Source organism: Buteo buteo, chromosome 25 (assembly GCF_964188355.1).
Source record: "Buteo buteo chromosome 25, bButBut1.hap1.1, whole genome shotgun sequence".
In the NCBI taxonomy this organism is placed as follows: domain Eukaryota; kingdom Metazoa; phylum Chordata; class Aves; order Accipitriformes; family Accipitridae; genus Buteo; species Buteo buteo.
Genome location: NC_134195.1, coordinates 19,280,780 through 19,305,941, shown reverse-complemented (window position 1 = coordinate 19,305,941; position 25,162 = coordinate 19,280,780). Strand labels below are relative to the sequence as shown.

The following is a 25,162-nucleotide window of genomic DNA, read 5'->3' as shown; positions in this document are numbered from 1 at the left end:
TGAGGACAGGCCCAGGAAACAGAACTTAGGCAACACACAAGACTTTAGGACTCTCAAGGGAATTCATAAAGTTTCTGCCAGACAGAGATTTATTGCCCATTTACAAAGAACAAATGGTAATTACAAGACAAATATAATAATTAAACATACAAGCTCTGGAATTGTACAAAGATACTAATTTCTTGTGGTTGAGATGCATTGTTAAAAACAGTGCTAGCTGAAGGGACTTTTGCAAAGATACAGTGGAATCTCCTGCAGTTACAAGGGGACGTGACTAAACAGGTAAGACACAGATTCACCATTGTGTGTTCTTCGAATTGCCTCAGCCAGGATCATGGAAATGTCAATAAACTGAAAGAAAAATCATGAAGATAAATTTTATGGGATGCCAAGAACAATAAACTATACAGTTTATAAACATATGAACAAACATTCAATTTACCATTGTGCTCCCTTACCTCTTCTAGGAAGTAAAAATAACATTAAAGCATTAGTCCAATTCACATATACATCAGAACTGCATTAATACAAACTCAAAAATTGAGTAAGAAAGCATTGAATAAGATTGCTGCACAGGCATACTGCTGAACACTTCTGGCGCAGGGCATGTTGTCAAAAAGAAACTATTCTAGCCATCAGATGGCAGTGTCCACTTGACACAAATACAGTTTAAGGGAAGTATACCTTTTAAGCGCTTGCCTTGCCTCAATAAATACCAAATAAATATTAAGCTTTTTAAAAATTCAATGTTGCATTAAAAACCACAATCTTTTATGCTTTCCTCCACTCTGTACTAAGGAAAAACTCCAAAAGGGACACGTGTCTTCCCAGAACAATCTCATGTAAAAGCTACTGCGGTAAGTCAGCTTTGTATTTTCAGTTTGGTTTTTGAAAAGAAACGTAGGTCATTGTTATCTTGAGCATTTTCATTAGTGTATTTTCAAAAATAATAAAAAAAAGAGAAGTTGTCTAAGGTTTCTGTGGCATCCACAATAATGTAACTAACTTAAGTTCCTATATTCGAACATTGTATGATTAATATTGATCAAAAAACCCCCAGAAAAAAACCCGAGCCAATTTTACATTTGCCACTCTTTCAGTCAGGCATACTCAATCTGTTGCAAATACAAAATACTTTGCAATACTCTATTGTACTATGTGAATCCCCTTAAAACAGTTCTTTGGCATGTTTTAGCAAGATGTTCTGCAAGCACTGTATTTTAGAATACTATTTTCCTCTCAAGGCACAAATTCTAGCACCAGTGAACAGTAAAAATACAAATCCAGAGTTTAAACAGATGACACAAAACCACCACTGTACCTGAATTTTTGGGCAGTGTTTCATTTTCTCTTCTTGGGGGATTGTATTAGTTACCACAACAGCCTCAAACGATGCATTATTAATCCGAGAAATAGCAGGACCAGAAAAGATGCCATGAGTAAGAATGGCATAAACTTTAGTGGCTCCAGCAGATATTAACCTAATAGAACATGAAGGAAAAGTATGCTGTGATGCATGTTTACATACATGGCTATGGATGAAGCCAGATACAAATCTCTAAAATACGTTTTACACACAAATTCCTCCTGGAAGCTACAGGATGACACAAATATCTACAAAATAATTCAGAGAATTTTAAGCTTTTTCAGGTTATACAAATAAGTCCCTCAAAAAAAATAATAAATAACTTCTAATTAAATAAAAAACTTCTTATCAGTAGCAGTGATACTAATCTAAAACGCTGCACTTTTGACCATATCAGCACAACATACAACTGAATTCCAGTACAAGTTTTCTACCAGGCAAAAATGAAGTAGGTTGGATGGCAGTATTCATAACTCTATTGTGCCTCCATTATTGTCCACCTTTATTTTCATTTGCAATTCAAACAATTCTGCTTGGAAAGAGTTTCCAAAGAAGAAGTGTTAATGATTAAAAGCCTAGCTTGCTGCAAGGTTGTGGGAAGACATGCTGCTGATCCAGGCGCACAGTGAAATGATGCAGCACAGGAGAAAAAAAAAATAAAATCAAAGAACTAGAACACCTTGTAAATGAGTCAGAATCCTTAATTTGGTTTTGACTGGCCTCTCTGCCTCCAGACGCTCAGCTATATCCTAGCTGCTTTTCCAGTCTTACAAACTGGGGCCCCGAAGAGTGGTATTTTATCAGATCATAGCATAAGCACAGTAAGATAGGAAGAAAGACAAAAACACGGAAACACCACCTCATTTTGAATGACTCAACAGAATCAAGGTTTTCTGGGAATTCTCAGCATTATATTTAGTAGCTGCAACCCACAAGGAAGATGCACTACAACAGGGTGAGTGTGTACTTAAACAAGTTGATCTGCTGTATCTGAAAATATATTTCTTAGTTCATCTGCTTGATATGTATCTAGGTTGCTGAGATAAAAAGAGGTCTAAAAAGTATTTTGGTGAGCAAGTCTAATTAAGCACAAAGTACATCCCACCTAGCTTTGGCATTAATGAAAAGCACTACTTCATACCAAGAACATGACATAAGGCAGCATCACTCAAGCAAAAGCATCTTTCTTAGTGAACACTGCAGATACATTGAAGGTTTCTTATGGTTTTAGAATTTGTTCTACAGAAATCTACTGTAGGTAAATAAAGAAGTGCTTCTTTCATAACACGAAAGAAATAAAGGCCTCCTTTTTGACAGGGATTAACTTCCTCTATACACAGGAGTATAAAAAAAACCAACAAAAACCACCACACAAAACAAAACATTGGCTAGGCAGTTTGTGACTTTGATCTGCAAAGGGCACAGCCCAGAAGCACACTTTGGGGTCTGATACAGATTAGCATGCAGATAGCAAACAACTGCACATCTCTTTGAAAAATTCCATCAAATTTCCATCAAAGTGAAAAGAAACGCAAGACTGTATGAATCCCTCTACCACAAGTTTTGACATCCTTTTTATCTAGATGCAAAGAGCAAGCCTGCAACTAAAGCCTGTAAACTCACAGGATGATCTTTACTACAAACCACAAACAGTAATGTCTAGCTCACTTAAGCTTCACCCTGTTGCTTTGACACCATTTCCCACAGCATTCTCCAGGAGAAACTAGCTGCTCATGGCTTGGATGGGTGTACTCTTTGCTGGGTAAAAAACTGGCTGGATGGACGAGCCCAGAGAGTGGTCGTGAATGGAGTTAAATCCAGTTGGTGGCCGGTCACAAGTGGTGTTCCCCAGGGCTCAGTACTGGGGCCAGTTTTGTTTAATGTCTTTATCAACGATCTGGATGAGGGGATTGAGTGCACCCTCAGTAAGTTTGCGGATGACACCAAGTTGGGCGGGAGGGTTGATCTGCTGGAGGGTAGGAAGGGTCTACAGAGGGATCTGGACAGGCTGGATCGATGGGACGAGGCCAATTGTATGAGGTTCAACAAGGCCAAGTGCCGGGTCCTGCACTTGGGTCACAACAACCCCACGCAGCGCTACGGGCTTGGGGAAGAGCGGCTGGAAAGCTGCCTGATGGAAAAGGACCTGGGGGTGTTGGCTGACAGCTGGCTAATTATGAGCCAGCAGTGTGCCCAGGTGGCCACGAAGACCAAGAGCATCCTGGCTTGTATCAGAAACAGTGTGGCCAGCAGGAGTAGGGCAGTGATCCTCCCCCTGTACTGGGGGGGGATGAACCTCGAATACTGTGTTCAGTTTTGGGCTCCTCACTACAAGAAAGGCATTGAGGGGCTGGAGCGTGTCCAGAGAAGGGCAAGGAAGCTGGTGAAGGGTCTAGAGTGCAAGTCTTATGAGGAGCAGCTGAGGGAACCAGGGTTGCTTCACCTGGAGAAAAGGAGGCTGAGGGGAGAGCTTCTCACTCTCTACAACTCCTCTGAAAGGAGGTTGTAGCAAGGTGGGTGTGAGTCTTCTCCCAAATAACATGATAGGACAAGAGGAAATGGCCTCAAGTTGTGCCAGGGGAGGTTTAGATTGGATATTAGGAACAATTTCTTCACCGAAAGGGTTGTCAAGCATTGGAACAGGCTGCCCAGGGAAGTGGTGGAGTCACCATCTCTGGAGGTATTTAAAAGATGTGTAGATGTAGCACTTAGGGACGTGGTTTAGTGGTGGACTTGGCAGTGCTAGGTTAACAGCTGGACTTAATCTTAGAATCATTTAGGTTGGAAAGGACCTTTATGATTCAAACAGAGTCAGGCAGGAAGTACCACATGGACCTGTTTTGGATGCAAGACTATTTGATACTCTCATAGTGTCTACAAATATATTGGACAGGAATATAAATTCAAAGTGTTCTCAACTGAGACATACTAGCTTTAGAAAGGATTACATCCAAGACTAGCAATGCTACAGTAAATATTCAGCAACATCAATTTAAAACATTCCCATGTCTTGCTCCTCAGCAGATCCTTCCCACTTCCAACGTGCACTACTTACAATCATATGGGAGTAGGCTTTGCTATAAACAATATCAAAATACAAGATCTTTGAGTGGAAGATTTAAAACCTCAGGGCTCTGGCCAAATTTAGATTGTAGTCCTTGACCTCCCAAACTGAAGTTGGTAGCACATTTGGATATGAGTGGACAGGCAGGAGCATTTAAGTCCAGTGTTGCTCAACTGTAATACTTCCCATTTGTTCTTAATGAATTTCAGTCCATTTCTCCAATTTGTCAAGATGATTTTGAAGCTAGAGTTACTGCCACACATAGAGAGTTGTGAAGCTACAGCAATAGGAAGAATGAATCATTTCAGGAATCAGCAATTTTTTTAATGGATATAGACATTACCAAAGTTCAGTGCAGTCGATAATGCCAACTTCTGTGGAAAAACCCCTACTACTACCCTGAAATGTACTAGCATAAAGCCAGCTGGAAAACCACAAAGTAATCCTTTCTACTTAGCACTGCTAGGGCCTCAGGTAAGATAGTGGGTCTACATTCACGCACTCCACTTCAAGAAGTGGACCAACTGGAAAGTATCCAGTTGAATTGGATGAATCTGGCATCAACAACAGAACAGAAGTCTAGAAACTAGGTGGAAAGACTGAATAAACTGAAGTTACTTAGTTTAGAGGGGAATGAGAACACTCTTCAACTAACTTCCAGATAAAACACAGAAAAACTTATTCTCACCTCCTCAGATGAAAAGGACAAGTAGTTTTATACTGAACATGTACGTTAAAGATTAATATTAAACACACATTGAACACTGGGGAGAAAATACTTTCCAATGTTAAATTTAGTAAAGCTTTGTGAAATATTGCCTAAGGAGAGTGGAAAGACTCCATGATGAGGTTTAAGAAGAGAATGATTTTTTTGTCTGTTGTTTCTGCCTTGGAACTGAAAAATGCACTAGACAACCCAAGTCCCTTCCAAGTATATGACTTTTTATTTATTCCATCCTCTTCTTAAATACAGATAATATATTTCTGTAAATATTTTCTCAGTTCCATGTTCTAAGAAGGACACAGCTTGATCACAGGACTGTGACCTACAAACTCAAGGATCAGAGTGACTTCATGCTACCAAGGTCAGGTTGGGTTATAAGCATGCAGGACACAGGAACTGCATTCATCGGCTGTCTGCAGGCTACAGTACAGCAAGACAGTGGGCCAGTTCACAATAATACTTACTTTTCTGCTGCATGACATATCGTGCCACATGTGTCAGCCATGTCATCGACAAGAATTGCTACTCTGTCTTTCACGTCACCAACCAAGACCATTCTGTCCACTTCATTTGCCTTCTTTCTTTCCTTATGAATGAGAGCAAATTCCACATTCAGTCTGTCAGCAATTGAAGTAACCCTAAGTTACAGGAAGAAATACACCTCATTTAGAGAGTTATTTTAAAAGAAAGAACAGAGCCATACCCATGTATTTATCATAAAACACAGGTTTTATGTTTCCTGGCTTTCAAATTGCCACAGCACAAACTTTTGCAAGTAATGAGACAGGTTAGAAACTGCTAATAAATACAACCAGAGAGTCTTAAGCTATACTCCAGAAATTGATTTTTTTATTGAATTGACTTTGGTTTTCTGTCATTAAGTACCTGACTTTGAAAACATTACAGCTATTCACAAGCTTTTAAGCTGCTGCAAGACCTAATCACACTAGATAATGTAAGGTAGAGGTAGCCTCAATTCTAAGCCTATAGCAGTGTGCACTTTAACATCCTAACCGAAAATACCATTGCAGGAATGTAAAACCAAACCAAAGGGAAAAACCAAACAAGTTAATAGTGATTAATAATTCTTTTAGCAGTACTTGACTAGTAATCAAGTAGCTTACTTCATTAGTAATTCCCTTAGCAATACATCTCCTTGCCAAAGATCTTTTAAAACTATTCAGGTGACCTCTGGTGGCCAAACCTCCAGTAACAAACTTAATTAGTTACAGACTTCGTTCTGATTGCTTTTTTCAGGTTTTTTTAGTATACCAGAGCTGGTAGGTATAAAGACACAGGAATAAACAATACTATTCTTCTTCTATGCTGGCACAACCTTGTAGCCTGTCTTTTTAGAATACATTTAGAATGTTGTTAACAAGGTTATTAACACGCACAGTTAATAGAGAATACAGTTTTGTTTGTTTACCACTTAAATATGAAGGAGTTGTTAGTTACTGTATTTCAACAGCTGGGCAATAAACAAAAAACCCAAATGTTTTAGCATTTTTTGTGAACAATAGTGTAATTTCATAGCAAGTCTCAATACCTCAGAGGCATTAAGATGTCTTGTTTCAGTCACAGAATTTAATCAGCTGGGAAAAAAAAAAACCACCAAGCAAATAGTAACAAACAAAAAAGCATTCAGATATTTTAAATGGGTGCAAGAACATGTATTTTTAGAAAAATTTCCTTAATGCTTACAGATTTAAATTTTAAGACAAACTTTCTTCACATTCTATTTGCTTTTCATTAACCCAAGTATTATTTAAGATCTACATGTTTTAAATGGAAGGGCCAGACCATTTTCTTTACATTACATGACTGGAGGTGAAGGAGTAGCTCTGAATTTATTGAAAGCAACATCTTCCTCTACTTCACCAGCAACTGCTTGGTTGCATTACAATAGAAAGGTACCAAAGACAGACTACCTATCTGTGTTAAATACAGTGAGAGTGATTCTCAAAAAATAAACTCTTATGATCAACTTGATAATATAAAAATATTTGGTAGGGGAAAAAATGCTGTCTTCTGACTTGAATTCTAAGCAAAGGCTGTATTTTGTTTCAAAAACATAACAAAAAACCCAAAACAAAATTAAAAAAAAAAAACAAACCCAAAAACCAACTGTGAAAACAAGTGTCCAGATAGGAACAAACAAAGAAATTTAGTTGATTGAGTTATTTGAATTTTAAAATGCTTTCTATAGTTTATATTCTTCACATCTTTAACTTGATTAATCTAAACAGGAACAACTATGGAGTTCTCATCTGTCTCATTTCCCTACTAATTATTAGAACATGAATACTCACAACAGACCCAAGGACTTCCAGTTAAAATCAAATTACGACAGTCTTTCACATTTTTCCCCATACTACATTCCAAACATTTAAATCACTCTGGCCTTACAGGATTCTTACTTCATTTGTCTTTGTTCCCATTCAGGTTTGTAGCAGCAGCATGACCAAGAAAACCTGCATTTCACCTCAATGGCATGCTTTATCACCTCACCAGCCAGCATGCTTCTGAGCTTTTGCATTAGTTTATACTGAATAGATAGCAAATAAAAGATAGTCTGCTAAATGAGTAACGCGTGCTGCAAATGAAGAAACACTCCAGTGAACTAACTTTTCCATTTTCACCTTTTGCCACTCAACCCAAAACTTCACTCCCTTTTCCTAGTATTCACAGTGCACAACTTGGGGTCAATAGGTATATAGCTGGAATGCAATAACATAAAGAAAAAAACCCCCCATGACTCAAGCAAGCTCTTACCTAAATGCCAGCAGGTACACTGGGGATAGGCCATACGCTTTGACAGAGAAGGGAAACTTAGGCAATTCCAGAGCGAAGCAGGAAGAGGTGCAGCAACTGGACTAAGGAAGCAAGTAGCAGGAAAAATCTCTTCCCTCCTGCGGAGGGATTCAGCTAATGAGGCCATATCCAGGGAGAGAGAAAAAGATTTTCTTTAGAGTATAGAAAGCTCCTGGATGTTTTCAAGCATGACCAACACTGGAAGAACTAGTTGTTCTATTTTTACAATGCAGTTGGATTCGTCAGTGATGTACCCTTATCTTGCACAATCCATAGAAGAAAAATGACAACTAGGTAAACTAGTTCATTAACCACTAACTATATGGAAAACTAAGAGTTTTAGGCTTGTATAGTACCTTTTTGCACCACCTGCATCAGGTGAGACTATGATACAGTTTCTCCACTCCAGAATGTTCTCTTTAATCCACTGCAGCACTGCAGGTTCTGCATACAGGTTATCTACTGGAATGTCAAAGAATCCCTAGTTCGAAAGAGAAAGAGTTTCATGAATATATGTTTATGTCTTACCTGGAATGAAGACATAGGGAAAGAATCAAGCCTTTGCCTTTCATGTATGGTAGAACTTTAATTAGTATTTTACACTCACCTAATTCTGCCCTCTGATATTAGTATCAAATGCAGCAGAAGTTAGACAAATATTAAGGTCTCTCAAAATCTCACCCAAGAGTAGTGGAATAAAGAACAGTTGTTCTCAAGTTATATAAAAATCAGAAAAGAAGATCCATCTTCAGGCACTCAAGGAAATTCATGCATGTGAAAATCTCTCAAAAAATCCAGGGAGTAATACTCAACGTCCACAAATTTCAACTGCTTGACATGAATGGTAGTATTTCAATGTGGGGAAGATTCACGTTAGTATTACTCGAGCAGCAAAAATGGAATCTTTCTTTTTGTGCAAGTTCCAATGACAAGAAATCTCTGTTAGACCACAAATGAAACTGCTTTTTATTTGCATGACAGCCATCTAGCATAATAGGAAATTCTGATTAAACAGAATACCAGAACAGGAAGAGAAGGTATTTTCTAGAAAAAAACAAGATATCTTGAAGAGATAGTACACATGAAGTACACATGAGAATTACAAATGATGTCTGCTCTGTGTCCGAGGAAAGAGTTTTGCGATTTGCTGTATTCAGCAGTAAGCCAGCTAAGGATTGCTAGCCACCATCTCCACTTCTCTTAAGAGAATATTGTCTTCTTGGCTGTAACAACAAAACTATCTAGGACAATACTATAATCTCTGACTAGGCCAAGATTAAGAGAATTTGCCCCAAACCAGTATATTTTATGTTCTGGGAACTCTTACCCTAGACCTGGCAAATTCCACTGAAGCCTCCAACACACAAGTATTCAAAGTGCCTGCAAAATCACCCCATAAAATCAAGGCTGGTCTCTTTCAAAAAGGGAATTTAATTAGAAACAGGTACTGAGACTTTCTCTGAACCCTGAGAATTACACTTCTGTACATAGCCTTTCAAAACAATGAGAAAAACCAGAGAATTACTACTAGCCTTTCACATTAATTCAGTAGAGACCCTAGACATAGTTAGTAAGAAGTGATAGTTACCTGGATCTGAGAAGCATGCAAGTCCATGGTGATGATGTGGTCAGCCCCTGCAACTGACAGCATGTTGGCAACAAGTTTTGCCGAGATTGGAGCACGACTCTAAGGAATAAAGCACAAATGTTTAAATTTTAAAAAGATTTCAACTAGATGCAAGGAGTCAGAAAATGAGCTGCTTTTACTGATTTTTCCTTTAGAGTATTTGGAATCTAGACATGAAGCGCTCCAGAACTTTTGCCAAACTGGCCTGTCAATAGCTGATCTTGCTACTAGGGTTTTGAAACTCAGCAAAACATGCAGGAATATCTAAATCAGCTTAAACAGTGTGCCTAATAATGCTTTGTAGTAATTAGACTCACTTAGAAGCAGATAAAACTGGGGATATATATTTGCAATTCTTCTATTTAAAAGTTTCAGCTAGCTTTTCTATAGCAGAAAGACACACAATCTCCATTTCTCTATGTCACTACCCTACATTAACATCCAACTCTCAAGCAACTATCCTGTTCTAAAAAAACATTGCCAAAAACGAAGATTGAAGGCAGAGTAAACCCAGCTTTTGAAAACACTGCTTTAAAACAAAGTTAGCATCAAGCATTTCTTCATGATACAGTAAAGCTTGTAACAGATCCATGTTGGCAGGGGTCTTCCACCCTGGCCTATTTATTTACTCTTTTTTGCTAATTCCGGCTTAATTGTTGGATGCAATTAGGAGTCTAGAATTCCCAAAAGGGACGGGGGGATGAAAAAAACAGAGAAGTGGAAAGAACAAAAGAGCAGCAAAAATCTAATTAGCAAAGTTAATGCCACTGTCAAGAGCTTTTTAAAAGTGACAAGGATGCAGAACAAACAGCAACATAAAAAAAAAGAAGATGGAAAATCATGACTGGAGGATACCTCACATTTCTTTTGAGCAACTCCAAAGTTTTTTCAGTTTTTTAAGCTCTGAAAAAAGCTATGTTGCCCTAGACAGCTTTCTCTGTAACAGAAGTACTAAACAAAACCTCCTGTTTTCTTTTTGCCAATCTTTAAATAAGGCTAATAGCTGGCAATAACATTAGCGTGAAGGCAGAACTGCTATTCAGAGGTTCCATCTCGCTGTCAGGCTCTGGTTTTTGCTGGCACAGTATTCTCTTCTGCTACATCTCTTTATCAAACAGCCTCATTTAGCCTCCTTAGGAACCCCCTCTTGCTCCACCCCGTACACACAATTACAGAGTATCTCTGCTCTCCTTCCACTGATGCTCAAGGGCATAACCCAAAATAAGCTGAAACACTGCCAATTTAACCCAGATACTTTTCTGTCTGTGTCATATCAAGCAGCCAGTATTTTCCTCAAAACTTTTGCTAATTTAGTGGAAACAGCGTTTCTCTGTTTTAACCTGCAGATGGCCAACATACTTCCAGAAAAGAAACTGAGATATTGCAGTCTTTCTTATAGCTGGATCAAGTTTATCACCATTATTACAGAAATTCTTTGTTTTGAAAACCATCCCTTTTGTTTTTTGTGTTTCACAGAACATCACCACCATTTGGTCTGTGTAAGATACACAGAAGATGTATGCAACAGCCAGCACTTCCCCAGATCTCTGCAATTCAGATGCATGTACCTTCCATAAGAGTTTGCTACCATTAGCGCTTCAGCATGGATGATTTTCCAGTTACTGAGGACTATGCTGCTTCTCATTTAAGTTCAGTTCTGTAAGGTCCAAGTCAGCCTATGCTTTCTGGATATTTCCAAAAATATACACTTCTACCACTTCCCTTGTGCTGCACACCGGGACTTGTCTGAACCCACAGCAGCCAGATGAGGCAGCTCAAATGGAAGAGAAGGGAAAAGAAGATGGCAAACCCAGACCACCCCCTCCAGTAGAAACAAGCAACTAGTTCAGGCTAGCTGCTAAAGGCAAATTACATTCTTCCCAGAATGTGGTTTGCCACTTCCACGCCATCCAGTATACTGAATTTTGCTCTTATTTTTTTCCATTTCTGTTCAATGTGAATACCACTTAGCTTGTTTCATGTATCAATATCATGAGTATCACCATCACAAAAAAACCAAAATACTTTCCTGCATCAAATACTAATGTATACGTTACCAGTTGGTACTTCTTTCAGCTGCTGGCCTTGCAGGCTGCCTTCCCAGAAGGAAGAACTTGAAGGTTTTACCACTAGGTAACTTGTTTTAGCAGACATGCACACATCAGATTGCCTACGTGTTGGTGGACAGAGGGTCTTGCAAGGAAAGATAGCCAGACACCAATACCTGCTTCTCAAGAATGGGCTAATAGGAGATTAAGACAAATGAAGTTTGCAGCTATCTGACAGTTTCCTTTACACAAAACTGTGCATTAAAAGAAAACACACGACATGTTCAAAAGGATTTAAGATTTGATTGCTTGCATAGAAAATAAGTTTTGTGCTACAATATGATCCAAATTGAAGATTATTTTAAAATCAAAGGAAGTATATTCATGGGAACCTCAGATAACCTGGCCTCTTTATTCAGAAACTTGGATGACAAAGGTAGATGAGAACTCAAGATTTTCTTTATCTTGGAGTTTGTAAGGTTTGCTTCTGATCAGAGAGGCAAGAACACAAAAGAGATTCACAGTATTCATTGTTCCATTCTTTGACACAATTTGAGGTTAGTTTCAGAATTATTAGTGTGAAACGCAACATTACATTATGTACAGAAACTAAATTGTAAAAAAATCACTAAGTTTTTAGTTCCTAAGCAAATTCCCCACTTACATATAACAAGTTATATAAATGATTTCTTCCTTTGTGATGCATTACAAATTTATTCACAATTCTTAAAATTACCACAGGTGAGCTGGGGGAATCCACAAAGCTAATATAAGCAACCTCACAAGAGTAACTATGCAAAGGACACATAGCTGAAAGTAAGAGCTGTCCATCAAGATTAAAGCTCTGTTGCCTTTAAGCATCTTATTACATTGTCTTGCTCAAAATGCATCACATGCATAGTGAACAAAAAAATAAATAAATAAAAAAAATCCAAGAAACCCCAAAGATTTATAACTGGAACTGTCACTTCCAAGAAAGCCAGTTGTGAAGCGTATGGATACTGAATGTTCACTAATGTATTACCTAAATTTATCGTTTCAAAAATGAGATATGCTTTGAAGCTTCAGAAGTTGACAGCCATTATCTTGAACGTCCAGATAAATTTTTAACTAGAAGCTAGGAGTTTTCTAGTAGCAAATTATTCCACAGGATTACTGTCATGGCCTAGGTGAAACACAACTGAAATCAAGAAGTGAAACTGAAAATGTTCCCAGTTATACATAATGTAACCCAGTAAGTTTCACCCTTTAAGGCCATATTAATGGAAATGCATAGCGTTAGATTAAAAAAAAAAAAGGATACCTACCCAACGCTCCACGGACCCCTTCTACAAATCAAAAAAACAAAGTTACATGAGCTGTAGAACACCAAACTCACCTGTCACTCTACTTCTAACTTATCTCAAGGCATCTCTGTAGCACCTACATAAATGTGTCCTGCCCAAGGCTTAGTAGGTTAGCATAATTAGAGGATGCATAAATGCAACTATGGCCGAAGCACAGATACACAAGGTAGCTAATTTAAAATTAGCTCAGGTGTATCAGAAGTATTCTAGTTTATGGCAACACTTGATTGCATCTAAATTAATTTACCAGCTTTTCTATGATTCTCAGCAAGCCTTTTTTTTTTTTCTTAAACCTCTGTTTCTCATTTAAAGCTAGTCCAGGTTTAATGCTAAAATTTCCCGAGTGGATTACACAGGCCTTGTTCAGAATATGATTTTTTTATTGCAAGGCCCTTTCCTTGAATAAATAAATCAAGGGCACTTTCATTGTTCTCAGCGATCATAACTGCAACAGAGGCATGAAGAATAGGGAGTTATTTCAAGCAGCAAGGACTCAGTTTATTTAGTACTTTATGGATTAAAGTCAACAACTCAAATTCAAACCAGAAAACAGCATCCAGCTAGTGAAGATTATACTGCTTCAGTTCATAGTCAAGCAAACTACAGCAAAATCTTTCACCAGAGCGAAGAAAAATCGCTGTATAACCGTAGGAAGAAAATGGCTGGCACTTTACTGACACTTCAGGCAGCATACAAAGCTTGTGCACTCAACGTGGGTCAAAGACCAAGCGATGTGATGCAATCCAACAGCGGGAGGGAAGATCTCCCTGTCAATAAGCTGCCCAATGTTGACAGCTATATTATAGCTTATTTTGCAACATGGAGGTCAACTACCAAGGTTAATTTCCAAAGATGGCAAACATTTTCTCAATTGCAAAACAGAGGTAAAGAAAAAAAAAAAAAGAAAAGAAATGGCTTGCCTAGAATTGGAGGAGAACTCAGTGACGTCCAGAGAAGAGTCTGGAACAATGCTCAAAATCTCTATTAATCACAACCACTTTCCTAGGCTACCCATCTTCACATAGCATTTCCAGAAGACAAAATGCTCCTGGGCAGCACGCTGGGCCACCACACTGTGGGTTTTAAGTGTCTTTTGGAAGTCTGCCCCATGGATTTTGGGTGCCCTTGACAAGGCACAGCCTAGATGCATGGAAAACTTGGGACAAACTCATCCTTTTCCCACACCAAAAACTTAAAGGATGGTCCAACAGAATCTCCCAATATGAATTTGGAAATCAAAACACAGCGAGATGCTTTCCTTCCCTTTCAACAAAGTGTTTATTGCTTCCCTTTCAAGCTTTTTTGATCAAAAAGTTTTTCAGCTCTCCTGATCAAGGGAGAGCACTTTTCAATACGAAACACAGCAAAAATGAAGTTCCAAAGGATGCAGGGAAAGAACAGGGAGCTACTAACTCCTGAATTCCATTTTTGGAAGTATAACAAGTGGGTCTTGATAATATTAGTATGGTGTTAGAGAGCCTGCACTTAAAGAATGAGTATACCGGAAAAAAAACTTTTCTGTATTTAGTTTTGTTCTCAGACATCCCAGGCTGAGCATTACACATTTTGTAATATCTGCTATTATTTTTAGCTTCTGCATTACTTCTCAGTCCTGTTATGTTTTAATATAAAAGAATGTAAACAACAGAAGGCTTTCAGGATGGTTTGCTTGGTCCCCAAAGGGAAAGGGAGTGGGCAGTCCATTTATGGGAAGTATTGGAGAGGGGCAATTTTCCAAAAAGACAACCATTGCAATTCGATCTTAAAAGCCAATTTCACATTTATTCTTTTTAGTTCTATTCAAGTGAGTTTAAATAAAAGTAACATTCACATAACATATTAGAAGTTTTTTGTATATATAGTAGAGATAGGAAAGTTTAGTTCTGTCTTTTTTAAAATCAACCTCGCTTGCCACAGAGTTTGTTACTGTGTTATCAACTTGGCTGAACTGGTATATTCATCAGTTATGGCAGACCAAATTCAGGAAAAGGGCACTACGATCAGAAGAATATGGGGTTTCCATATAATTTTTGGTCTGCATCAATAAAAATAATTATCACAGATATAAAAACTTCTTTTTAATCTGCTTTGCACATAAAATAAAGTTTTTATTGATTACTGTTATGCATGACAGATTTAATCAGTTCCTTCCATTTGGCTCTCTGTTTAACCATACAGGGTAAAACCCACCTATGAATGGTTACAGCACTTCAAATTTAGGATTTAATTCCATGCATTTAAAAAGTTTAAGAGGCTGTACTCTCTTCATATATAGTGGTAAAAAAAAATTTTAAAAGCAGCAAGAAAAAGCAGGAAAAACAGTCCCACAAGGTGAGGTTTGCTAGCAGAGCATTCTGCAATATACTACACACATAGGATGTACCTACTTTTACAAACTGAAGGTGTGTCAATTATCAAAACACATTCACCTATACATGAAATAATTGAACATTTTAACAAAAAAGGATGAAAAAAGCAAATTTTTCAAATAACTTAAATGTTTATGAACATATGTTTCATCTCCAAAAATTTCAAGTGAACAAGCTGAAAAAAAGCCTTCTGAAATTACACAGTTCTTACCTACCTTGTCTTTCTTATCTTGCCTGGCATATGGAAAACATGGAATTACGGCAGTCACTCTGGAGGATGACGCAATCTTGCAAGCATTGATCATGATGAGCAGTTCCATTAAGTTGTCATTTATTTCTCCACAGCCACTCTGGATTATATACACATCTTCTCCTCTCACACTTTCACCAATCTCTACACTGAAAGAGCAGGGGATGACCAGTTAAACATTTGAAATACTGGAAAAGTATTATTAAAGAAAAGAAGAAACCAGTTGTTTTAACAAGCTTTCATAGGTTTATCCCAATTTAGAATAAGATTTTTTTTTTTTTCCAGCGATTTGGATAACTGTCCCCTTGATACAAAGTCTATTGCAACATAAGCCAGTCTAAAATTTACTCCAGCCTAAATATGTTCTTCGTAAGGTCAGCACCAACCAACATGTAATTATGCCTATAGCACTGATGCAGCTCACATTGTTATTAGATTTGATACTACTTTTTTTGTTTTAGTCTGTATATTCTGTGTCCTTGCCATCTCCCAAGGAGATGGCCATTTGAAGAATAACCTAGATCGTAAGTACAGAAACAACAGAGCCAACTTTAGAGCACTAAATACTACCTACATCAAAATACCTTCTTAAAAGGGCAAATATTTTTCTATGATAATTAAAATGTTACTAAATTCAAGAAACTACTGCATTTTAGAAGAAAGAAGTATCAAGCCACACCCCAAAAACAGAAGGCTGGTTATAATTGACACCATGGTGTCCAAGTAAAGTAATTTTTAAAAAAGAGAAAATCTTAGAGAAAAGCTAAGAGGCTGCTCATCAGCAGCTCACCATGACTCAACAACCCTCATTTTGTGTCAGTTGTTCTATTTGCTCTAACTGTGCTTACATGCTTTGGTTCCTTATGATAGTATCTAAGAGTTATTTTATTCTTCCACAGGCAAATTCTGGCACTGATCACTGCTCACATGACAGAATTCAAAAATTAAATAGAGCTTATAAATAAACAGGAAAATTAAAACAAATCACTTGAATGTGGATTCTTTTTCCATTCTAGACCCAAGCAAGAGAAATCTACTGTTGAACCACACTAACTTTTCACACCTGTTACTCCAAAACCTATACATAAAAACAGCAGACTAACCATTTTTCCCTGGATCCATGCACAACGTACAAGAAACATACAGACTTCCTAAATAATGAGGCAATCAGACCTTTCAAACCCATGCTCTACTAAGTTAGTCTTAATTATTAAACGCTAAAATATCTTGGGCCCTTATTTAAAAAGGTTGCACCTCTACCCAAGCCACAAATAAGCAAAAGCTTCTAGCTGGAAAACACCCAAATGGCCCAGATGTGGGTAGAATAGTTTCTCTGATGGGTCCTTCAATGGCGAGGCTTATTCTAGGCAAACACAGTCTGAACAACTTTCGTTTATCAGCTTTCAGGGTGCTGTGTAAGACTCATTAGCTTTCTGTAGCTACAAATCACAAAAAGGAATTTACTGCTTAAAAACCACCTTAATGATATGCAAACATTTGATTTATTACCATCAAGATAGTTGAGTCCATGGTCTCAGCTCCCCTATTCGACTCCTCTGCAGTCCCAAACAAGCTAAAAAAAGATCCTGTCTTCATTTTTGTCCTTAATTTTGCCTAAGGATGCTACTAGCAGGATTTCTTAAGGCCAAAACCAAGCAAACCATCTAGCAAACACCAGGATCTCGAAGGACAGAGGTGGTCAGGGACAGTGTCATCTGCAGGTATGTCAATGTTAATCCAGGAAACCTTTTGGAGGCTTTCATCGTGGCACAGAGACACAATATTTTGGTCACATAACTGTTACGTCCCTTTCCAAGTTTTTGATCAACAAAATAGGGCTGTTCAGAGAAAACTGTTTTGATCAAAATATTTTCTTAGTTTGTTTTCCCTTTTGGAGCTGAAAAGTTTTGGTCAACATAACTTAAGTTCAGCAAGACACTAAGTATATTCCATAATTGGAATAGGTCCAAAAAAGACCACCAGCACATGCAAAAGCTCTATGGGACCTCTTTCAACCCAAGACTGTGAAGTTACACTCCAGTTCTGGAAATTAACCTAGGAGCCATTACAAAGGAGAAGAAAGTAGAGAAAGACTAAGAAGAAAACACTGCCAGTTTTCAGGGGAGAATGTTATTGATGTGACAAAGGAGGGCAGAATAAGATTTTAGTACTTGGGGGGAAAAAAAAGTAAGCACTACTTTCACAGACACGTTATGTAATAGGAAAAACTTTGATGAATGACAAAAATGCATGATCTTAATGTTCATTATATACACAAAGAACACTGAATTGCAACACTCAAGAGTTGTTTTGCTCCTTTAAAAACCAGCCATTTCTAAGCACACGGCTAAGAAATAATAGGTTCACAAGGTCAGGGAATATACTTTGAGATAAATATAGATCTGGTTAATACAATGGACCTGAAGTGATGCTTCTTCCATTGCATTAACCACTATCTTCTCAATGACCTTGGGCTAGCAATAACTTTTTCATCTTGTAAACAACTTAGAAAATGAAAATGCTGCTACTTTCTCCCTGGGTGCATTTGAAAAAAATTTGGTTATGCTTTTCAGGCCAGAATGACATACTTATTTGGCACACAGAAATGTGAATGTATGTGTATATGTATATAGAAATACCTTTTCTACTGGACACTGAAGTTATGTGCAGACTAAAATAAATCAAGCTTAAATTAGTACTTGCATAGCACTCAGGAGTAACCCAGCTAAAGGTGCCAGAGACTAGTATAATGTAATTATTGCACAGAGATCTTCTCCCAATCAAGTGGAGACAGCTGTGCAACCGATCAGTATCTCTTACCATCCACCTTCTCAAAGATTGGTATTGAGAGGTACTGTGTAGAATCAACCAACAGACACAGAGGGTTTGGCTTTTGGTGTTTTTTTTTTTGGGGGGGGGGGGTGTTTGGGGGAGGGTTTTGGTGTCATCGTGTCCGCCCCCCCCCCCTTCAGCTACAAACAGGCAAACAGTAAGAGACTATAAACTACAGTATCAGACATCTGAAGTATTGTACCTCAAATATCTATTAGAGAACACTAAGCTAACAGCAGTCAAACTTTGTGACAGTTATTTTATCAACTTTACTACTAAATTCCGATTAGACCATCGATATCATGACCTAATTAACTGTTTGGGGGGTTATTTAAACAATTTCACAGAGTGAGGACACAGAGGAAGGACACAAGACCAAGCTCAAGATTACAAACTCTGTTTGTTTTATGCAATTTAATCAAATTCAGCTATTTGGTAACACTCAGTTTAAATAAACTTCTCGTTGAAGAAGAGTCAACAGAACCTGTACATTAAAAGCCCTGACAGCACACAATTGTGTTTTAAAGTAAAAAATAATAGAAATTAATAACTCACAAAAGTAATTAACTTTGAGCCAGTTGCTTGGAATCCACAAGCACAAGGCTCTAGCTGGGAAAGATACACTTAAGACAGGACATGATGAAAATCAAGTCTGAGTGTTGATATCCCCCTTCACCTTGCAAAAGCTGATTTGAGAGCTCAATTAATAAGTAGCAACTTGGACAGACTAATTACCATGAAATTAAGGATAAGGTTCAAAATCCACTTACGTTACAAACATATTTCAATGGCTGAAGCATCCATTAAGCGAAACTCAAAATCAGGAGTAACAGCAGGCTGAGCTCCTCCTGAGCTAGATTTATAGTACACTCCCAGCAGAGCTTATAGAGATGGGAATTTTAAATTTGTACATCCTAACTTAAAAAGAAAAGCAACACAGTTGTGGGGAAGCAAGGGAATAAGTATGCAGAGCCCAACTAAAATGGTAAATAATGTAAATTTGTAAATTCATAACTAGGATCCTGCTCAAATCATGCACTTAAAAGGACTTTATGTACCTTTTTAAATAATTACAACAGATTAAGTTTCCAGCCATGCTTACAAGAAGAGTTCTCAAGCAATTTAGGTGCCAATACAGCAGATGTATACTTCAGGCACTTTTAATAACCAGAGAAGAGGCCAAAACTTAAGGTCTAGAGTCCTCATACAGTGTGCAAAAGAATCAATATCTCAAAAGTGATCAAAAAAATCCACATGCTGAATTTGCAATTCATTGAAACCCAGCCAATGGAAAGCACTAAGCAGAGGGCTGTGTTTGACCTCTTACCTTTGGGAACACATTTTGCAGAGTGAAGTCTTTTAACACAAGACCTCCAACTTACTGGGCAAATATTTCGACTGCCGTGATGTTGTATGACAAAATGGGTACCAGCAAAGCCCAAAGCAACAAAGAAACAATAAAAATGCCAGGGTTGGTTTTAAGTCTATAGGTACGCTGTACCTCCTGGCACCCATGGTCTCCCCTCAGCTCTAGGCTCTTCCACTTTGATTAAGAGCTCCAAGACCAACCTCCAACTAGATCTTCACTGACAACTGCCCCATCCTAATGGTGGGCACTGGCATGGTAAGCACCACAAGATGGGAAATACCGTCTTACCCTCCACCATGGCTCACAGTCTGCCACCGCAAGAAGAAAACACCTTCACTCGAGCAGGTCTGGGTTGAGCCACGTGCAGTCTGAAAGGAACCTTCAGAAATTTGGAAACAAAGGTCTAACAAGCCTGAGCACATGCAGACACTCTTTGAAGGCCGAGTATCAAACTCTGCAGCTAGGGACGTGTGAGATTGTCAGACATTACTCACACTGGTTGTTTTTTGTTTTTAGATTTCAAGCATTTAGCAGCTACTTAAAGGTAAAACGTGCACAGTATACAGCAAGGTCGAAGTGGAAGTCTCAAACCAAAAGCTTTGAAGCTTTTTGGGGCCTTTTCCGATTCAGAGCAATGAACAATGTGATAAATGGCCATATTTGCTGCATCTTCAATTCCCTATATAAACAAAACACACACAACATGCAATCCAGAAACAATTTTTATCTCATTCAACCAAGCCGGCAAAATCTGTTTCTCCAGCCTCCCCTTGCTCACAACAGGATAAGCGAGCAGGTAACGAGGGAAACGGCTGCCTCCGCTGCCGCGGGCAGAGCACAACCACCCTGGTTGCCAATCACTCGCTCAGCGGCTGGGCAGTCTGAAGAGACACTTCGCATCCCAGCACGTCCCTAATCCCTGCCACCTTCAGCTGACTGAACACCAGCTTATCACCTGAGCTTGCTTACTCCATGATTAGGGGTCTGCAAACACCATAACCATCTACACCAATAAGGGTGATACAGCTCCTGGCCCCTGCAGCAGCTGAACCCAAAGGAACCACGGTACAGGAGATGTAGTGAGGTCATCCCTCACCCAAGACAACTGCAGTAGAAGAGCTGAAGGATGCTGAAGGGGAGATGGGACGGAAATGTTACAGCCCAGTGCTGAATTGTACAGCACTGATACCAGAGTTTCCGGGTTTGTTCCTGTTTTTTTCAATCATTTACTTCATAGAACAAACTGTCTTCATTACGCCACTTTGTGTGAAATAGAGACTCACATCCATCCTTGTAAGAATGCTCCAAGGAAATAGCAGCTATTTTTTCCCTATCTTCCAAGATTAAATTTCAGTCCAAGATAACAGTTCTATTTATTTACTTACAAACAAATGGCCCTTATAACAACACAGCTTTTCCCATACAGCGGACAATGTCCCTTTGCAGTCAACCCGTATTTTCATCTGTAAAAGCTGAGCAACATACACTTCAGTCAGTGTTTCTGAAACAACCCATCTTCAGCAGCTAAATAAGGCTGCGGGTAGGCAGCCTCCAAATTCACATGTGCCAGGCAGGACTTCAATCCCCTTTCTCACGGATCAGTCGATGTATTTCAGCCAGTGAATCTGACAGGAAGAAGCAAGGAAACTCACAGGAATGGGTGGGAGCACTAACTTCTTCCACTGGGAGAGATGTGTGTAAGAGGATGCATAAGTGACTCCAGTTTCTTCATTTTGAGAATAACAAGTATTTCAAGGACAGTTAAAATAAACAGTCTTTAGAAAAGCAAACATATCATATATTGTAAGAAAATGTTTATTTAAGAAGCGATGTACATTCAATGATAATTTTTTTAAATCAGCTGACTCAGCAAAAATACCTGTGCTTGGATTTAATTGTGTATCAACTATAATTAAATGCCACCTCAGTGTATTTGGAAACAATCTTGTGAAAAATTTCAGAGCACTTAATATCTGTACACTTCTGTTACATGTCTGTCAACCAGAGTTTCACGATGCTGAGGCTACAACAGCCATGCCTGTTTAAGGACTTCCATTCCTTCCCTCTTCCTCCAGCCTGCCAAACTCTGCTCATGACAGTTGCTTGTGGGGTTTGAAGATGATAAACTGAGCCCCCACTGCAGCCCTAACTTTTTGCCAGATAAGTGAGAAGGTGGTACCACCCAAGCTCCTACTATGACACTGTGGCTGGCACTTAAGTGACACACAAGCTTTGAATTCTAAACAGAGTTATCTTCCACAACCAGGTTATTATTGAGGAGCTCTCTCCCTGCTTTAGTTAGGTAGTCAGCTAAAGGAAAGCATTTCCATACAGTTCAGATGGAAGGAGAAAAAAAAACGGGGCAGTGGTCGAGTCTACCAGCAATTTATCTCACTTCCTCTAGCACAGACTAGATTTCTTAGTTACAGACCTGCAAGAATACCGAATACCTAAATCAGAAGAGAACAGGGATATTGCCAGATATGCTAGTCTCAGTATAAATCAAAAAGAAAAACTTTTCCCACTTTAAATGTCCTGGAATTGGGAACATACCTGACCATTTAGTCACAGTGCTTGTCAGTGGTGGTCCTATCCCCGGCTAACCTCAGGGCACAGCTTTCGTTTCACAAATGCACTTACATCTGCTAAGGATTGGGACTGAGACCTAAAACCTGTTTGAGTGGAAATATAATGCAAAATACTTTGTGACTCTTCCCTCCACTCTATTCTGCAAGCTAAACTCACTGCAGTTCTCAAGTAAAGGGTTTCCAGCTAGGACCCTTTGACAAGGATTTAAGCCTGGAGCAGCACACATTTATAAATTTACACATAATTTACATTTAAGAGAATGCAGCAAACAGCAAAACAGAGTTTTTAACGAAAGGTGAATCTTCTCTGCAACTTGCTAACTTAACAGATCTGACAAAGCAAGAGTTTGTTGACCCTCAGGCCCAGGCTTATCTGTTTGCACAGGGGTTTGCCCGAGTGCCATTGGGAAGGTTTAAGGTTCTTTGAGCATTTTAACTATCAGGTTCTAGTATTCTGCAATACTGCAAAGGTATTTTGTAATGTCAATACACTTGTTTATAAATTTAAAAATGCAACAAAAATAAGAAGAAAAAAGACTGTGCTGGATTATCTTTATATAGGAAGAAATAAATTTCTGCTTACATACACACACAAAGAAACTTTGCCATACAGACTGAAAATCCAGATGCCAAGGATAGGACCACTGCAGCATAAATAAACTACAGCTAAAGGTGATATGATAATTTCAAATACATTGAGGAATTCTCTTATTACTGTTGCTGATTTTTTTTTATCAAGAATATCAGTCTACAAAACTGGAAGGCCAACATCCTGAAATAAGTTGCTAAGGATACTGAAAAGATTACCCGCTTCAAACATTATATAGTGGGTACAACTGTACTTGCTGAAGGGGAAACAAGAACTTAATTTTAGAATCTCAAAAGTATGAAGTCGTAAAAAAGAAAACAAAAGCAAACACTGAAAGATTTACAGTGTTAAGGCATTTTAAGTTCAGGGAAAAAAAAAAAAAAAGACGACAACGTCAGTCTCGCAGTGTTGCAACAGAAGCAACCAGAAATAATGTTTAGATTAGATACATTCCTCATATCTATACCACACTACATCCCTACTTGGCTAAGAAAATAAACTGGCACTACTAGATTAGCCAAACCACTGACATGCTGCAGTCACCACTACCTACTTGTTTAATGGCAGAGGCCAATATTGCACACCTGGAAAAATAAGTGGAAGGATAGATTAGAGATTATTGTATCCTGAAGCCTAGAATTTAATTAGCTTACCTCATAAAATAAATATGCAAACTTTGGAGATAAATTTCTACCTTGGATGAAATCTAAATCGACTAATCTCTGCTTAAAACACAGCAAACAGCAGAACTAAAGATAAGTGTCCCTGGAGAACAAACATTAAAAAAAATTAGACATAAGTTAGCAAGAAAGTCATGCAACCAAATACACAAATTAAGTTTTATCATGCAGAAAAGAGATCAAAGAGCAATAAAGTGAGTATGGGGTTGGAAAGACTTGACAGAAGATTTAAACCTTCATTTAATCAGGAGTGAATAGGAGGGTTAGAGTGTGCAAACATTAGGTTGCATAAACACCAATGGAAGAGGGTTTACAGTAATGCCAGTGAGCATAACTAGAACAAGAGCAATTAAACTGAGAATGCAAAAACATAGACAGAATAGAAAGACAAGCTTTGTGAGAGCAATTTTAGAATACACCACGTTAATCTTTCAAAGGAAGCAATGAAAACACGCTTGTTCGGGAGATTCAGAACAAGAGCAGATAAAAATAAACATACAATAGCCTCCGAGACTAGCCAGCTACTTACAGTCGGGAACTCGTGTCTCAGAACCAGCTGGCAGCCTCGTCTCATACACCTATATAGAAAAGCAGCTGCACAGTCGTACCAGCTCACGGGATGAGCGTATAGCTGTCACCTCAACTTAGAATTTTTTGTTAAAAACGGGTAAATAAAACAGGTGGGTCAGAAAGCTAAGACGGCGAACTAATGAAGGGAGGCAATAACAGTACAAAAAGCCCTGGCAAGCACGTTCGCTGAGGATCAAGGAGAGCAAGCCGTCCTCAGGGTTTCACGCAGGATTTTTTTGCACCGTTACCAGAGCCGCTTTCTGCATTTGGCTGGCCAGGAACCCCAGGCGCCTGCCCTGTCAGCACTCAGCCAAGGCCGTCACAGCAGCTGTATGAGCCTCACGCAGGACTGAAGCGTGATTTGACCCGGGCTCGCTTCTTTTTCAAGCGTTTAATGCACCACCATTGTAATAGAATCACATCAAATCTTAATTTATTTCTTTAAGTCCACTTTATTTTAGCAATAAGCAAAAGACAGCGCTGGGCGGCCGGGGGAGTCTCTTTGCTCCTCCAACGGTCCGCGCTGTCTTTTGCTTATTGCTAAAATAAAGTGGACTTAAAGAAATAAATTAAGATTTGATGTGATTCTATTACAACCATCATCATCCCCCTGTGCTAACACCCCCTCACCTACGGAACGGCCGCAGACGGAACGGAGAGGATTTCGTCTTTTCGGCGGTAAAGCTGAGGTAATGCGGGACGCCCCCCCCGCCCCCTACCTGGTCTCCTGGTTGCTGAACTTCTTGGTGACCACCTTGCCCAGCTCCAGCCCGAGGCGGTCCGCCACCCGCTGGGAGAGGTCGTGGTGGGAGCTGCCGCTGAACAGCACGATGTTCGGCATGGCGAGGGGCGAGAGAGAGCGAGAGAGTGTGCGGGGGGACCCAGGGCGCGGAGTCAAATAAGCGGCGCGGCGCGGCGCGGCGGGC

General features: G+C 38.9%; 1 protein-coding gene across 2 annotated transcripts; it reads right to left on the bottom strand.

The window, feature by feature from the left end:
• Window positions 1–25,162, bottom strand: PRPS2 (phosphoribosyl pyrophosphate synthetase 2). 2 transcript variants are annotated; one of them, XM_075057412.1, is made up of 8 exons: window positions 24,956–25,162; window positions 15,574–15,757; window positions 12,951–12,971; window positions 9,557–9,655; window positions 8,325–8,449; window positions 5,619–5,792; window positions 1,322–1,481; window positions 1–351 (listed from the first exon to the last, which is right to left on the bottom strand). In XM_075057412.1, exons 1-8 carry the CDS (start codon window positions 25,075–25,077, stop codon window positions 259–261), a joined length of 978 nt encoding a protein of 325 aa, XP_074913513.1. In that variant the 5' UTR covers window positions 25,078–25,162; the 3' UTR covers window positions 1–258. The 2 variants fall into 2 exon arrangements, with proteins under 2 accessions (XP_074913513.1, XP_074913514.1); XM_075057413.1 differs by lacking the exon at window positions 12,951–12,971 and having other exon boundaries at window positions 11–351.

Bases quoted from the DNA above. Each gene is read 5' to 3' on its own strand.
- PRPS2 (XM_075057412.1), bottom strand. From the start codon at position 25,077: ATGCCGAACATCGTGCTGTTCAGCGGCAGCTCCCACCACGACCTCTCC. The intron at 9,656-12,950 runs GTAGGTATCCTT...TTTATTCCTTAG, and splicing joins AGGGGTCCGTGGAGCGTTGG to AGTCGTGCTCCAATCTCGGC. The intron at 1,482-5,618 runs GTAAGTATTATT...ATGTTCTATTAG, and splicing joins ATATGTCATGCAGCAGAAAA to GTTAATATCTGCTGGAGCCA.